General features: G+C 43.0%; 1 protein-coding gene across 1 annotated transcript in view; it reads left to right on the top strand.

The window, feature by feature from the left end:
• Window positions 1-9,309: 9,309 nt before the first annotated feature.
• PLCXD2 (phosphatidylinositol specific phospholipase C X domain containing 2) overlaps window positions 9,310-15,862 on the top strand; it is a 56,703-nt gene continuing 50,150 nt past the window's right edge. The window contains exon 1 of the mRNA XM_056109273.1: window positions 9,310-9,594. Within this exon, the coding sequence (XP_055965248.1) occupies window positions 9,432-9,594 (163 nt within the window). The 5' untranslated portion in view covers window positions 9,310-9,431. The remainder of the gene's footprint in view (window positions 9,595-15,862) is intronic.

Genomic DNA, 15,862 nt, shown 5'->3' with positions numbered 1-15,862 from the left:
TAGTTCCTTGTTCTTCTCCATGAAAGGGTATGTCAGGTAGCTTTGCAAAGTTCTGCCTTGGGTCACATATATCCGTGACCCATCATAAGGTATTGAAAGGCCAAAGTAACTTCCTATCCAGAAGTCCACTGAGTGCTTTCTGGAGCTAATTTTTGGATATCAGAGCATGTGCACCTGGATATTAATAGTGAGAGTAGCACTGTAGCACTGTCCTCCTGTTGTTCATGGATTTGCTCTAGCAGGCATGTTTCCATTGATCCACTGTGAGACTTATTGTTACTGCTTTTGGCATTATCCAATAGGCTGCAAGAAGCTTGCCAGGCTCTGCTGTGTGGGTGGGATACTCCCGGTAGCTTGCTGAGCTCTCCAAGAGGGTCAGAGGAATCGAACCTGGGTCGACCGAGTGCAAGGTTAAACGCCCCACATGCTGTGCTATCGCTCCAGCCCAAAGTGAGAGTAAGTAGAAAAATATTCAAGCTCTCCCAGAGGCAAGAGTATGTTTGGTACAAATGCAATTAATTTGTGAGAAAACTAAAACTCTAGTCTCACGTTTTGCTGGAAGTAACAAGATTTTATGGACAAATAAAACATTCATAAGTGCCGGTGATAGTAAAATAAGTCAAAGACTTTGATATGGAAAATAAATTAATATGAGAGGAAGGAAAGGCCTTACTAGAAAGGTAAAAGGTATCAATAGCTAGAAAAGAGGGGGGAGGAAATGAGAACATAATTGGATAGACTTAAGTAGTTTACTCTCATGAAACACACTTTCCTTCTACCACTTACTATTGCCAAATCTGGCTTAGAGTTTTCATGAATGGGTGCTAGTTTCTTCCCCTACTTCATTATGTTGCAAACTCTGACTTCTAGAACATTCTTTCTAATATTTAACTGAAAGAGAAAGATGCAGTTGCAGAAAGATTGTTAAATAATGACTTCTGTCATAACAAATTTCAGCAGTTCAGGAGGGGTGGAACCAGACCATTAGCGGGATTAAAGCGTTGATTAGCTGGGGAAAATAAAACAAATTAGAATTGTTACCAACCTGATCAAAATATCAAGAAATGGACCAAGGGTTCTTGATTCTTATCTAATGCGTAGAGTTCGACAAAATTTTAACCAAAAAATTGATTGTATTTTACTTTGAAATTCATTTATGTTTTTTGAAAAATAGATCTTTCTGAGGACTAGAGAGAAAGTACAGGAGGTAATGCCTTCCCTATCTCACTTCAACTGACCATAGTCCCTGGCACCATATATAGTTCCCTGAACACCGACAGGGAGCACTCCTGAGCACAAAACTAGAAATAGCTCTTCAGCACTGCCAAATTCGGGCCCTCTGCAAAAAACCCAACCACCCCCTGCAAAAACAGATATTTCTGTTGCTTAAGTTTATTCTCTCATCCCATATTTCCCATAGTTGAAACACAGAATCATCCTAAGTGTTTTGAATGTTTACCACAGATGAATGGGAAAAAAGGAACTGTCGTACATGTGCTCAATAAAATAACACCCCAAATTTTTTTTTCAAAAAATGAAATTCTGCAAGGCGCAAACAACGTGGATAGGAATTGCAAGGATTTACGTTCAATGAAATAAGGACATAAAAAACAATCGCAGGTTGACTTCGCTCCTTTGTGGAATATAAACAGCTAATGCAGTAGGTGTGTTTGGTAAAAAGAAATTTAATGAAAAAATTAATTCCTAGATTTGATGAAAATTATCGTGGTTTCCAGAAACATGGGAGACGTGGGGAGAAGAATGGGGAGAAGTTTCTTTGGTGGTGAGTGCAGGAGTCAGATATATATAAAAAGGTCCCAAGCTATTTCTCTGAAATGCTGTAATACTATAAACTAATGATGATCATTTTTTAAAAGAGAGAATGAATCCATGAAGTTGTTTTGAAAAGTTTTTATTTTAATAATAAAGTTGGAGGCAGTGATAGCATTTGTTCTCAATTACCCTGACTCTTACTCCATGAATAATGTGGTGCCCTGCTATTACCTACTGTGAGACAGGCCATTTAAATATATATATATATTTTTTTTTTCTCCAAGATTAGAATTTCTAAATAACAAACGTCTATTGATCATTCTGATGATGACAGAAATTAAAATTATTACAAATATACACTCTAGTACACACAAGTTTTCCTAATAACTGATGCCATTCTGTTAATTCCAGGAGATTTGTGGTGGGGTAATGAGGCAGAGCAGTGGGTTTTCCTGCTTGTTATTTCAAGAGGAACTCTTTCTGCCAAAATATTCATCTCTAATTGCGTAAATTTATACATAACATGGATAAGAAGTGCTTACTTTGCCATTCTACCTCTTCAAGCTTTTTTATTTTTTTAAGAGAAATTGCTTGACATTTCAAAGTCTTCACTGAACGATTTTGAGACATAAAAATCCTCCGGGGAGCTTATTTAAAAGGCAGATAAAAAGGTTGTCACTGCAGGGGATCTTACTCACAGGGTTGGAATGTGAACCCTGAGAGTTTGTATTTTTGCATAATCTCCCAATTGCTCCTACTGGTGCAGGGGATGTGTAGACATTTTTAGTATAATTGAAAGGGAAAGGAAATTTACTGAGTGCATGAAGTGTGCCTTTTCTACCAGTAGGTGGCTCCATAGCATATTAAATGAGGCGCATTGCTGCTAAGTAGTTTACAAGCCGAAAAATAAAGAGTCCGTATCACTAGCCTGCAAAAGTGATACGGAAAGGGTAGTTGAAAGGGTGCAGAAACAGGCCACGTTAAAGGGAATAAATTGGTATAAACTGTAATGCAATCATTTACTATTTCTTTTTCAAACAAATTGCAGTAAAAATGTGTTCTTAATTTTTTTCTTTGAAGTGTTCCAGAAAGAAATTATTTCTGATAAAAATAAACAAATAAAAGGGACACAGGCTCTCTCGGGATCTTCCTAAGTACCAAGTTTTCCAATTTGGGAGATGCAGTCCTTCAGCACATCACTGATCCCACTGGTTCACTTGTCTCGGAGATTCCTGATTGTATGGTAGAACAGACCCGCGTGAGATGGTTCCACGAATCACTTCAAGCTGCTGCCTATCAGGGATTTGGGTGGCAGTGACACGGTGAGTGACTCTAACCTTAATCAACAAAACAACTGCCCTTAGCCACTGCCTCTGCCTTCCAGTCGGGAATGTGTGAGGTACGTTGAGTGTTTACCTGGGAGGCACCTCCCTGGAGGCAGCTGCCTGCTTGAGTGACTATAATGATGCTTCTCTTCCTGGAGGCAACTGCTGCTGTTGTCATTATGTGTCCCAGCACCACTCATGCTGATGAGATGTGCCAACTCATGCAACCTGTGCCAGTCTTCATGCTATGAAGTTAGTGTGTGACAGCGGTGCCAGGTGATGCCAGTCTTGCCCACCTTCACCACTCCTCCCTTTTTTTGCCAACCCATCCTATATGGTGCCAGCATTTGTCAGATGATGTCAGTTTATGAACCTGTGCCAGTCATATCAGGTGGTACCAGGCGATGCAGGTCTGTGCCAGCCTATGGCAGGTGGTGCCCATCTATGCCAGACAGTGGTTCTGTCTGTGCCAGTCTTGCCAACTTGTGCCACTATTGCCAGATTGTTCCAAATTTAACAGCGCATGCCAGTCCTACACACCCACCAGAGAGTGTGAGGCATGATCAGCCTTGACAATCTGTGCCAGGTGATTCCTATTAGTACCAGTTTGTTCCCAGTGGTACCAATCTTGCGAACATGTGCATGTGGCAGCCCATGCCAAACTGTGATCATTTGTTCCAAGCAATGCCAACCTGTGACCTGTGTCATGCAGTGCCAGTCTATGCCAGTTGGTGCCAATCTATTCCAGGCAATGCCAGGCTTGCCAATCTGTGGCAACCTGTGCCTGGCAGTGTTGGGCAGTTCCAGTTTTGTCAGCAGTACCAAGATGTGCCAGGAAGTTCCAACTTGTGTCATTCTTGCTATCCTAGTCTGGCAATGAACCTCTGTACTAACCAGTGCCAGACTTGCTAATCTGTGCCAATCTATGCCAGATAATACCAGTTTTTCAGGTGATAGTTTCTGAGCCATCAGTGCCAATCTGTTCTAGTCTGTGTCGCCCTGCCAAACCATTTTGGGTGGCACAGTACTCTCTCAGTTAGCTCTGGCTCTAACATGCGGTGCTAGGCTGGCTGGTCACTACCATCCTGTGCCCACCAAGCCAGGTGGTGCTTTTGTGCCTGCCTTGCCAGTCCTTATCTAACCTGTGCCAGTCAGTGCCATCTGTGCCAGGAGTTAATCATAAATGGAATTTTTCAGATTTATAATAATAATTGGTAACACATAATGACAAGCAGAGTAGACTTGAATTCACAGTTCTACCACTATGAGATCTCGGCAAAATTATGCTGCCTCTAATGTTCATTATCCTTTGTAAAATAAAAATAGTTAACAGTACCCAAGTCAAAGGATCAATGAGATTGAATGAGCTATCCCCCCCCCCACTTACCCTATCTGCTATCCTCCATTATATGTGTATGTGTGTTAATAGTCACCTCTCCCATTCATTTTCATAACATTGCTTGTGTTTTCTTAGAGACACATTCGTTTCTCACAAAAATACCCTCCCAAGTTTCCCACTTGCAGGAACTTTTCTTAAAATTCCAGGCCTAAACTCAGGTGAACAGAGGGAAAAAAAATGTTTTGTTTGAAATTACTTTTATTGTTTTCCTCTTTTATTCCCAATTTTCACTATATGAAATTAAAAAATCGTCTGTTTAAAAAAAATTCCAGACCTGGTTTGAATATAATCTCAAATGGTTGAGATTATCTTCCCTAATCAAACTGTATGACTCTCTAGAACTTTCCCCTTGTCCCTCCATTTTCCCTTCACTCCATTTGAATTCCAATCTGTGACTCTTCACACATTAGACACCATTCTTTTCAAGATTGTATATGACCTAATGTTCATCACAGACAAGTTTGTATCTCGTGTTTCTTCTGTTCTTATCACCGACCAAAATGAGTTGCATATATGAGGCACTGTTTGTCTATCATTTATTTAAAATGTTTATGATTAGAAATCAATTCCAGTGTTCAAAAGATAACAGAGGAGATCAGGTGCTACTGTCTATGCTGGGCCTGCTTTGATCCCCAGCACCATACATGTTCCCAGCACTCCACATGGTCACCACCTGTGAACACAACACCAGTGATAACTCCTAAGCACTGCCAAGAATGGCCCAATATCCCTCTCCCCAACTTCCACTAATCTAATCACCTATCTCTTCAATAAATTCCATGATATAGTCTGCAAGAAAATTAACCAACCAGTTTCTAAAGTTAACTTTTATGTTAAAAGTATTTTGTTATGGGTTGTCATAGCACAGTAGGTAGGACATTTGCCTTATACATGGCCAACCTCAGTGCAATACCCAACACCCCATATGTTTTCCTAAGCATCACCAGCAGTGACCTCAGAGCCAGAAGGAAGTCCCGAGCACGTCCCAGTGTGGTACCAAAGCAAAAAAAAAAAATTATTTACGTCAAATTGTATGTAGCATCATATAAAATACTACTGATAATTTGGTCTACTATAACACATTTTTTTAAGAAAAATTAGCCTCATTCTTAGAGTTTCTTAGAGGGATTTTAGTGCAAATTAATTTTAATTATAAACTTTATTCGATATGCCAAAAACAGTAACAACAAGTCTCATCATGGAGACATTGCGGGTGTCCATTCGAGCAAATTGATGAACAACAGGAGGACAGTGCCACAGTGCTTTATATTAATATAAAGACTTGGAGAGAAAAAAATAGGAAGCAATATGTACTTTCACTTACCAACCATGAACCTGTTTTTTAATATCTAGCTACATTATAAGTTTAACCTGAAGCATCTACAAAATCTAAAAACTTTTAGAAATGCAGATTCTCAGATCCATCTCAGGCCAACTGAGGCATGACTGCTTAGTACAGCCAAAGTTAAAAAGCACTGTTCGAAGGGACTAACTAGAACTCAGCAAACCATCGTGTTATCTCCCTCCCTCCAAACATGTTCTCTTAGTCACCCAGTACTATGTCCCCAGTACTATACAAGAATCAAGGTTGGTTGCTTTCAGAACTGACCCAAGATTATATGGTGAGAATGCTTCCTCCTTTTCAACTGCTTTCTTGAGCGAATCAAGTAGTTGTGATTGAAAAATTTTATTTTATGTAAATGAAGATATTTTATTTTATTTAGTTGGGGTGCGTTAAAGTAAAATATTTATTTAAGCGAAAAGATAAAGTAGTAAAGTCACTGCTGCAGGTACAGGGAGTAGGAGTCCCTGATGGAACACCAATGCTGCCTTTGTTTGGCCTCTTTTCATAGTTTCTGCACTCCCTTTCCTAGCCCCTCACACTCTCTTCTCAAATGGGTCGGAAAACTTGGAGTCTGAGGTTCTGAGCATATTCGGCCACATGGTGGGTTGCCATGGTAAGTGTAGAGGTCACAGTGCTGGTGGGTGTGACTTTGATAAGTTAAAGTATTATGATTGCATAATGAGCTGGAATTGTCCCATGGGTCACCTATGAGTCACCTAGACTTGCGCCCCCTGGCAATGACAAAGGAGAGACCTTGCAGAAGGGGATGGGGCTGTTGTCATAAACCTCCTGAAGTGTTTCACAAGCATAAGTCATGAGAGATGCCTGGCTTGGAGCCTTGCTTCTAGGGAGTCAATTAACATGGCCTACCCTTCTCCATCCTGCCTCATGCCCTCTGACCTCACAGATCCCATTTGCTATCTCCCTACCAAACCGTTCTGTACTAGAAGGTCTTCTAACACAGATCTTCCTTCAAAGGGAAAAGGCTTTGCTTTTTATTATTTTTCCTTTTGAAAGAAGAAAACCTTTGGGAACAATCACCTCTTCCCAATTTATCTATCTGAGGAGTATTTACAGATATGTGCCATGTATACATAATATATATATGACAATACTCTTATTGTCCTACTTATAGTGCTGCTAGTTTCCACCACTAGAGAGCTGAGATCCCCAGGGTGGCTCTATCCCAAGGCCTGCTGATCCCCTTCACATCCTTCAGTTCACAATTCTTTTGACCATGCCTCAATATTTTTCCCCAATGAGGATCATGTCTACAATTTCTTTTTTCTGTGCATCAGTTGCTGGGCACTTGGCTTGTTTCCAGAATTTGCCAATTGTAAATAATGTTCCAAATGAACATAGGTGTGTGTATAGGTCCTTTTGAATTGCTTTTTTTTTGGTGCTCTTGGTATAGATGTCTTGGACTTGGTTCCCAGAATCATACCAATCATTTACTGATGGTGGGGCTGTTGCTTTGTTCAGTACAAATTTGAAGTTTCTCTTATTAAAAATAGAGCTTCCCGAATGTTTAATTTTATTTATTTCTTGTTTGAGGACCACATCCTGTGATTCTCAGGCTTTACTCCAGGCACTGCACTCAGGGATGTTGCTTCTCCTCACACTCTGCGGACCATAGTGGGTGCTGGGTGTTGGGATGGGTTCAAGCCCTGGCTGGCCCTGTGCAAAGTGAGTGTTTTCTCCACTGTACCATGTATTTCTTAGACCACCCCCCTCGCTCTCATACACACACAAACCAATATCTTATTTTAAAGTGATCTCACTTTGTTTTCTCACACTTGATGATATCTCTAAGTCTGAAGTTTCATTCTTTCTTAATACACTTGTACCTTCCATTAAGAGATGGAAAGATGTGTGTGGGAAAACAAGAGGGGATGGGAGGGAAACAGGAATCAACATTCCACAGTGGCGCTTAAGAACACATTTTGTTTGCTTTAGGCAACTTGCATGAAGTTTTGCGTTCAGGAATTTAAAAACTTTAAGTTCCAGGGAAAGTTTCAAGAAGGTGTTTTTTCAAAAACAAATCCTTAGGATATTTTGTAAGTGCGATTTTTCCAAGGGGGTGGTGGCTGGGGGGGTTATTGATTCAGATACCTGGATGGCAGTATTCCCAATATCCTGAGATGCAGTTGGGGGGGAAAGAGCACTGCACTGAAGTTCCCTTTAACCATCGTGAAATGCATGATGAATACTGATCACTTTCTTTTATTAATCAAGAGATACTCTGGGGGCGGGGGGGGGGGGCGAAGGGGAGGAAGATGGATGGGAAACGGGGAGCTCTTACGAATACTAGGAAATTCCAAAGACTGAGAAGCAGCCTGAAATGAAGTAATGAATGCAAAGTCGAGCCTTGAAGAGAACAGTTTAGCTTTTGCTGTTAAAGGGAGGCAGCATGCAGCCGAGATGATGTCTAGAGAAAACAAACAAACAAACAAACAAAAAAAACGCTCCAAACGACAGGGTAATAAGAATGTGAAAACATCACGATAAACATGTAAATGACAGTCAAACCTGCGAAGCAGGGGTGTAGATGGATCTTAATTATGTAATGGCTCCATGGTTCACGGCTGAACCCCAAACCGACCTTAATGCTGTAGAGATAAAGACACACCAAAGTTCTCAGTCGCTTTGATTGTTGGAGAGAAAGAGAGACAGAGACAGAGGCAGAGACAGACAGACAGACAGACAGACACAGACACAGAGACAGAGAGGCAGAGACAGACAGACAGACTAGGGAAAACAACAACAAAAAAGCGTTTGCTAAACACGGGAGCGCAGGCTGCAGGGAAAACCTGCAAGCTGCAAGAGTGCTCCAAGATCCTGGGAGGGAGGGTCTCAGCCGGAGCGTCACTGCGGCGGCGGCGGCGGCGGCGCGCGCGCGCGCGGGTCCAGCTCGGGAACGCGGGGGGCGGGGCGGGAGCCGCGGGGCGGGGCGGCCCGGGAGGGCGCGGACCAATCGCAGCGCAGCCCGCCGGCGGCCAATCAGCGGCCGCCTGGGCCGGCCGATCTGCCCGGCAGTGCGGGGCGGGGCGGAGCGGCGGGAGTCGGGGCGCCGCCGGTCACACCTCTGAGCGCCCCCGGGACGCCGCGGGGCCACGGGCGTCTGCAAGGCGGGGGGCCGGCTGCGGGCGGGCCCGGGCACCTCCCTCGGAGCACAGGGCCGGCCGCCCACGTGCGCCCAGATCCCCCGGCTGGCCTGCGGGCGGGGCGGGCACCTGTCGGACCGGGGGCCCCGGGCGTGGCCGCGCCGTCCGGCTGTCAGTTGGGGTGACGTGGGGCCCCCAGGGGCCTCGCCCGTGTCCGCGTCCCACCCGGAGCCTGAGAAGTTGGACGCAGCCCGGGCCCGAGCCGGTTCCGGGAGCGGAGCGGCGGCGGGGCCGCTGCAGAGGGCGGGGACCGCGGGTGTGCGCGGCCGGGGAAGCCCCCTCGAGTCCGCGCTCCCGGGGGCCGGACTGGCGTGGCCAAGGTGGCCCTGGACTGGCGAGCGATTCCGATCCGCGCCCGGGATGAGCACGGAGCGGGAGGCGCAGGGCTGAGTCTGGGCGGGTAGTGCGTGGACCGGCACCGAGGGATGCTAGCGGTTAGGACGGTCAGGAGCAAACTCAGGATGGGGACCATCTGCTCCCCCCACCCCAGCGGGACCAAGACGTCAGCGGAGGTCTGCAACGCCGACTGGATGGCCTCGCTGCCCCCTCATCTCCACCACGTCCCCCTATCCAATCTGGCGATCCCAGGTATTCTTCTCTTCCTACTCCATCCCACTGTGTTGAATTCTGCCGTCTTGGTCTTGGGGAATGGGTTGTGTTGCTTTTTCTAGTGTGCTGAGAAAAAAAAAAAAAAAGTCAGTGGCCTTAGCTAAAACTCAGTGTGTGCGTGTGTGTGTGTGTGTGTGTGTGTGTGTTCAGTGTCCAAACCAAAAACTTTACTCTCCAGCTGCCGCTTCTAAAGAGGCTCCCGTGACTCATTGGCAGAAGGGACTCTGGAGAATGGAAGCCACCGGTTTATTGTTTGACTGGTTGTTGGTTGCTTTTTTTCTTTTGTTGTTTCTGGATAGCCTCACGCTAAGAATGAGGGAAGGGGAAGGGGAGGGCACTGTTTATTGAATCGCATAAAAAGAAAAGATCTTTTCTTTTTTAAGGACAATGAATGAAAGTTGTTAGCAATGGGAGATCTGGATGAAAATCAGAGGCATGAGTATTTTCTTTCTCATTTGTCTGACCTTGCATATTGGTGAAAGGAAGACACATCGCATTAGAAATTGGTTCAGAACCGGGATCGAGTAGAAAGACATAGTTCTGTTGTTGGGAAAACCAGAAATAGAGGATACATGCTCTCCTCACAGGCAGTCATTAGGTGTGATGAGGTGGTGGTGTTTGAAGATTGTCTATATATACACAAGTGTCTTCCAAACCAACTAGAACCCCAATTTTGCAAGGCACATCTAACCCCAGCTACTGGCTGTCTGCTAAGGAGTTTTATACGTTGTGATCATTCTCGTTGTATTTGCTAAGTGTGTTCTCTTCTGTCCGCTCAAAAGTCTGATTTCTAGGGAAAGGCATTTGGACTGTAATATTCTTGGCCTAATGTGCTATAGCCAGAGTTCTAGATGTTGATGATTTGGATAGAATTTCTAGGAGCAGGAAAGGACTGCTGCCAATCCTCTCCCTCACCTGGAGACATAACTGATGTCCATTCTCAGTGCAACAGCTGAACTTATAATAGCCATCCCAGAGAACAGCTAGCCTTTTTGTGGCTGAAAAGATAACCTCAGGCAATTGCTTTGCTTTCTACGCCAGATGAGCAGTCTTGGCTGCAGATGCAGCCTTTTCTTCCACCAGAGGTCCTGCGGGTTCATTGTCCTGGGCTCTTAGGGCTTCTGAGCACCGAGAGGGCTGCTAAATCCCTTTATAGTTCTGATAACTTGTGTTTTACCAGCCATTGACTACGGCTCCTTGGAAACACCAGATGGTCATGTCTCACAACAGCTCTTTTCCATGTTTAATTGGTGCCTGTGGAATCATCACCTAAATGACACACGGGCCTCTTGGAACATTAGTCATTTGTTTCAGGCTTTGCCGTGGTATTGTTTTGTCATGTGGCATGGCAGACAGTGTGTGTTTGCAAACAGAGTGGCATGCCTGTCAGGCCGACTGTAAATGACTCTGATTCAAGGCATGTCCAGGGGTAGGTTAAGGCTTCCTCCTTCCTGTTGTACGTTGGATGTCTAAAACCACAGAAGCAGCTCTACTTGCTGCTGGCTTGGCTCTGAACTCTGACTCCCTGACTCCGGAAAGGCGCCAGGCATTTGTTCCGCAGTTTACAGGGTGTCTCACAATTACTAAAAGTGACAGGGGGAGCCAGCCGTCAGATGTGCTACTGTAACTGGATACTGATTAACCGCCATGGGGACTGCAGGAATTTGTTCACCCTGGCTTTATGAAATCTCTATCTTCCAAGCAGAGAAATTAGAGATAATGACCTCCTCTAAAAGAGCTCAATTCATTATTATAAACGTCTTCTTTCCTAGTAGCAGAAGAGAACTGGGTGTCTGTCTACACAAGCTCAAGATAGAAAATTCACATACTAAGTGTCCGTCAGTTAGAACCCCATCTCCCTACTCCTCTCCTTCCCTTCTACCCCCATCCTCTTTCCCTTACCTCAAGCTTATTACTCCCCAGTGGTAAAGGTTTATCAGTTTCTGCTGAGAAATTCCAAAATACAAAAGGCAATTGGGCAGTGGAGACCACCATCTTCCTACCCTCTTCCGCTCTTCCTCTTCCCTCCATCCCTTCCTCTGAACAGCGATTATTTACTGAGCATCATGCAAGCCAAGCCATGCAGCACCCATTGTCATGCAGTTCTTCACATCTTTTTACCTCTGAGATAGGCATTAACATCATCACTTTGGAAATGAAATTATTGTTCAGAGTAGTTAAGTCATTTTCTCAAGATCAGACCAATAGTCATCAGAACTCATATTAAGCCCATTTGTCACTGGTTCTGAATTCCATTACTGCCCTTTTACCTCGGCTGGGATGCTGAGAAGTACAGTGTCGGAGAGGGGAGGAGGGGTGTCTCTGAAAACCCAGTTTCTTTTTTTTTAATCTTAATTTTATTTAAAACGGCATATGGAGGCCAGTTTTCCCCGGCCATCCTCTGCAGCAGCAAGTACAAGAATTTTTAAACTTAAATGGTCTTTATCTGAGTCATTGTGTATCATCACTGAGGAAAGGTGGATGGAGATACGCATGCTTACAATCATTGATATAAGCATGCTGTTTAGAATTGGAATCCAGTGCATCTTAAATTCGAATTAAATTGAAATTGGTGTTCAGGCCTATTTCACATACGTGTGCTCACATGTCAGATTGAGTTAGATTGTCAGGATGGGGGTGGAACCACAGTGACACAGGAAAGCCAGGGAAAAGACAGGGTTCTGACAATATGAGCAGACCTGGGATGGGATACAGTGTCAGATCCGAATACATCTGCTGCACCTGCCTGAGTCGTGATGGGAAGGAACATGTGTGAATGTGTCCCTCCCCACGGGGCCTTGGTGTTTTATTTTATTTCGACAACTGTTAAGAACACCTGTTAATGATCTGTGTCACCCAAACATATGGACTATCTTGGGGGAGAACATCAGAACAGTTCTCATTGCCGACTACATTAGAAGAATCATTGAAAATCCTATTGTGAAGTACCTGTAAAACTAAAAAAGCAAGGTTTAAAAATGAAAGCTGTAAACTCTAGAAACAGTTTATTTGCTTTTGGGCTTGGGCCACACCCAGCGGTGCTTCATTCTGGGCCTGCTCTCAGGGGTCACTCCTGTTGGGGCCCAGGGGACCATATGGGGTGCTGAGCATCAAACTGGGGCCAACCACAGGGAAGGAAAGAACCCCACCTGCTATACTATTGCTGTATAACCCCCGTATAAACATTTTAACTTCTCTTAGAAAAGTGTAATATGCAAAAATTCTAGAATATATTCATTATAGAAAAATAGCTCTATTTTTAAAGAATGCTATTTCTCTGCATTCTAGTTTTATTCATTTGTTATCAGTGCTTTTTCAGCCTTTTTCTGTTCTTTATTGTGTGGTGGGAAGAAAGTCCAGCGATACCGAGGGGCTATTCAAGGCGCTGTACTTAGAAGTCACTCCATGTAGTGGTCCAAGGACCATATGGTATGGCTATTGTCACAGAGCATATACTCCAGCCCTTGAGCTACCCCTTTTGTAAAAGGTTTTTTTGTAAAAAAAAAAATTTGTAAAATTTTTGTAAAAAAAAATTAAAAGCTAAATTATTTGAAAGGGGCCTGAATTTTGAAACTAACGTTGTTGGTTGTAAACCAGTATTGGAATTTCTTGGGATTAGTTTTCTTATTCATAAGTAAGGTGTTAAATAAGGCATAGTCTTTCCGGGATGGGGCCAGAGCGATAACATAGTGGGTAGGGCATTTGCCTTGCATGAGGCTGACCTGGATTCAATTCCTCCGCCCCTCTTGGAGAGCCCAGCAAGCTACCGAGAGTATTCCGCCCGCAAGGCAAAGCCTTGCAAGCTCCCCGTGACATATTCGATATGCCAAAAACAGTGACAACAAAGTCTCACAATGGAGACGTTACTGGTGCCCGCTCAAGAAAATCTATGAACAACTGGAGGACAGTGCAGTGTAGTGCTTTCCGAGATTACTTTTTTACTAATTTATAAATAAATAAGTTTATTTATTTATAATTTGCTGTCCCCCCAAAAACATATAAAGAGAATGAATAATTGGATCAATACAGTCATTTTTGACCAAAATGTCATTTCTTTTGTACCTTTTCAAAATGCATTTTTGAGTCATGTGCTAATGATTTATAATTGCCAGCATGAAGAAGGGTCTACTCACTTTTGTATTTTAAAAGACAATGTGCACTGGTTTTTCTAAATCAATAGAAAAACCCCATTCTCTTCCCTTTGGGCATCCCAAAGATGAGTCAGATGGCAACACATGTGTTTGCGTATGTGTGTATGTATACCTTCACTATACATATTTTTAAACTAATTGAGTAAATATTGAAACAAGATGTAAAATGTGTGTTACAGAAGCACCTGATTGGAAAGATAAGTTCTAACTTTTAGGATTAGGAGCTAGTTTGTTGAAAAATGGCATTTAACCTGGAATTTGAAGAATGGTCATAATTCTGTGGATGTAATTTGGGATTCAGAATGGGGCAGCAAACCGATGGAATGAAGTGGTTGCAGCATGTGTGGAAAGTGACTGGATTCCCCTTCCTGCCCCGCAGGAATGCTTTGATATCTTTCCCAGCTCTTTCTAATTCATTTTTAATTTTTAGGTGTCTTGCTCCATAAACCGTGAACAGATCGCATACTGAGAATGAGACTTATTTTATAATCCTGAGTACTTATTTTATAATCCTGAGTACTCATATAGGGTACTGGTGAGAGTTGAATTCGTTCCTTGAAAGCACAAAATCAGAAGTGACTAGTTGTCCCCTACTTGTCCATTGTGATCAGAGCTAATCTGAACCAATTGATTAGGTTCACATTATAAAATAACCATTTGTAGCAAGTATAGCATTTTCCAGTCCAATTCCAGAACTTTTTTTTCCTTTGTTTTTACACAATACTTTGTAACTCTAGATAAGGCTCATCCCTGAGCTGCATTAGAAATGAAAAAGTCTGGGACAAAGTAAAATGATCGGAGGAGGCAGTAACAAAACTCTGGCATACCTTCTGTCATAGGGAACAATGGTTGCTCCCTGTAACCTCTTTGCTTTCCATATTCCCTGCTCCAGTTTGTGCTTCTTGTGTTTCCCGGCTGCTCTTGTTTCTTGTCCTCATCACCTTGCTCTGACCTGGTCTGCACCCCGGCCTCTCCTTCCCCAGGATTCCCTAACCTCACTGATCTCCAATTCCCGGACAATTCTCTCATCTCATCTTGCACATCATGATCGGTCTCTCCTCTTTAAAAAAAAAAAATTCACCCTTTCTTGGATTATTTCTATTCCTGTGCAGTTCTGCATTTGACTACTTGGTGATTTTTAAAAGTCTTCTCTGTGACCTCACACTTCCCACACATAGCATGGCATCCTAATAGGGCGGGATTAAGGAACTGTTATTCAAATCCTGCTTGAGGTTGTTGAGACATGGACAACCCAAAGAGATTGGGAAGGACCATCCCTTAGAAGTGCAAAGTACAGTGTGGAACAAGAAATTCGGGTTGATTGACTTTGAATAGTATAGCACCAGGTAAGAGTTGGTCATTGAACAAACTCATCACTTACAGAATTTGGGGTGATATAAAACCAAGGATCAAGTGAAATCTGTCACAACTGACCTAAAGAAATTTTAAAAAAACCATGAAACTAAAATATTCTCTTAGTAGACTCATTTTTTCCTTTTTGGTTTGGGTTTGTGGGGGTGGTTGTTCTTTTGCTTGTTTGGGCTATAGTTCTTTTTCCTCTTTTCAATGAGGGATAAGAAGTTTTGACTTCAGCGTTTTCATTACTAGGTTTCTTTTCTAAGAAGGCTTATCACCACCCAAAGCCACAAGGAATCCAGAAATCATGTCCTTAAGAAGCAGAATTATATAAGATTATTACCTAACACCACACTGCATTGTAAACCTAACTTATCTTTCAAAATTACTGGGCAGGGTCTTTCTGCCTTAGTGTCCTCTATAAAACAGATAATACTAATACTGTCATCACCTCTTTTTATCAGGGTGACAGTTAATTCATGGAGAACTCTTAGAACATTTTGTCACAAAATGAGCACTAATAATAATCCATAGTAATGATTATCACTACCACTCAATATCACCACTACAACATATTTTTTTTGTAACATTAATATCAACATTGGTTTATTCAGTGTCTACACCTGGAAAAGATAACACAAAAGAGATGAAAGATGTTGATATCCTCGGGAAATGTATAATCTTTTTAAGGAGCTGACCTTGTGATTAAGCCAGATAGCTCAGTGTTCTCTGTCAGATCA

This window comes from Sorex fumeus, unplaced genomic scaffold (genome assembly GCF_029834395.1).
Source record: "Sorex fumeus unplaced genomic scaffold, SorFum_2.1 ptg000265l, whole genome shotgun sequence".
NCBI lineage: Eukaryota > Metazoa > Chordata > Mammalia > Eulipotyphla > Soricidae > Sorex > Sorex fumeus.
The sequence above is the reverse complement of the archived record's forward strand: the minus strand, read 5'-3'. Positions and strand labels throughout refer to the sequence as shown.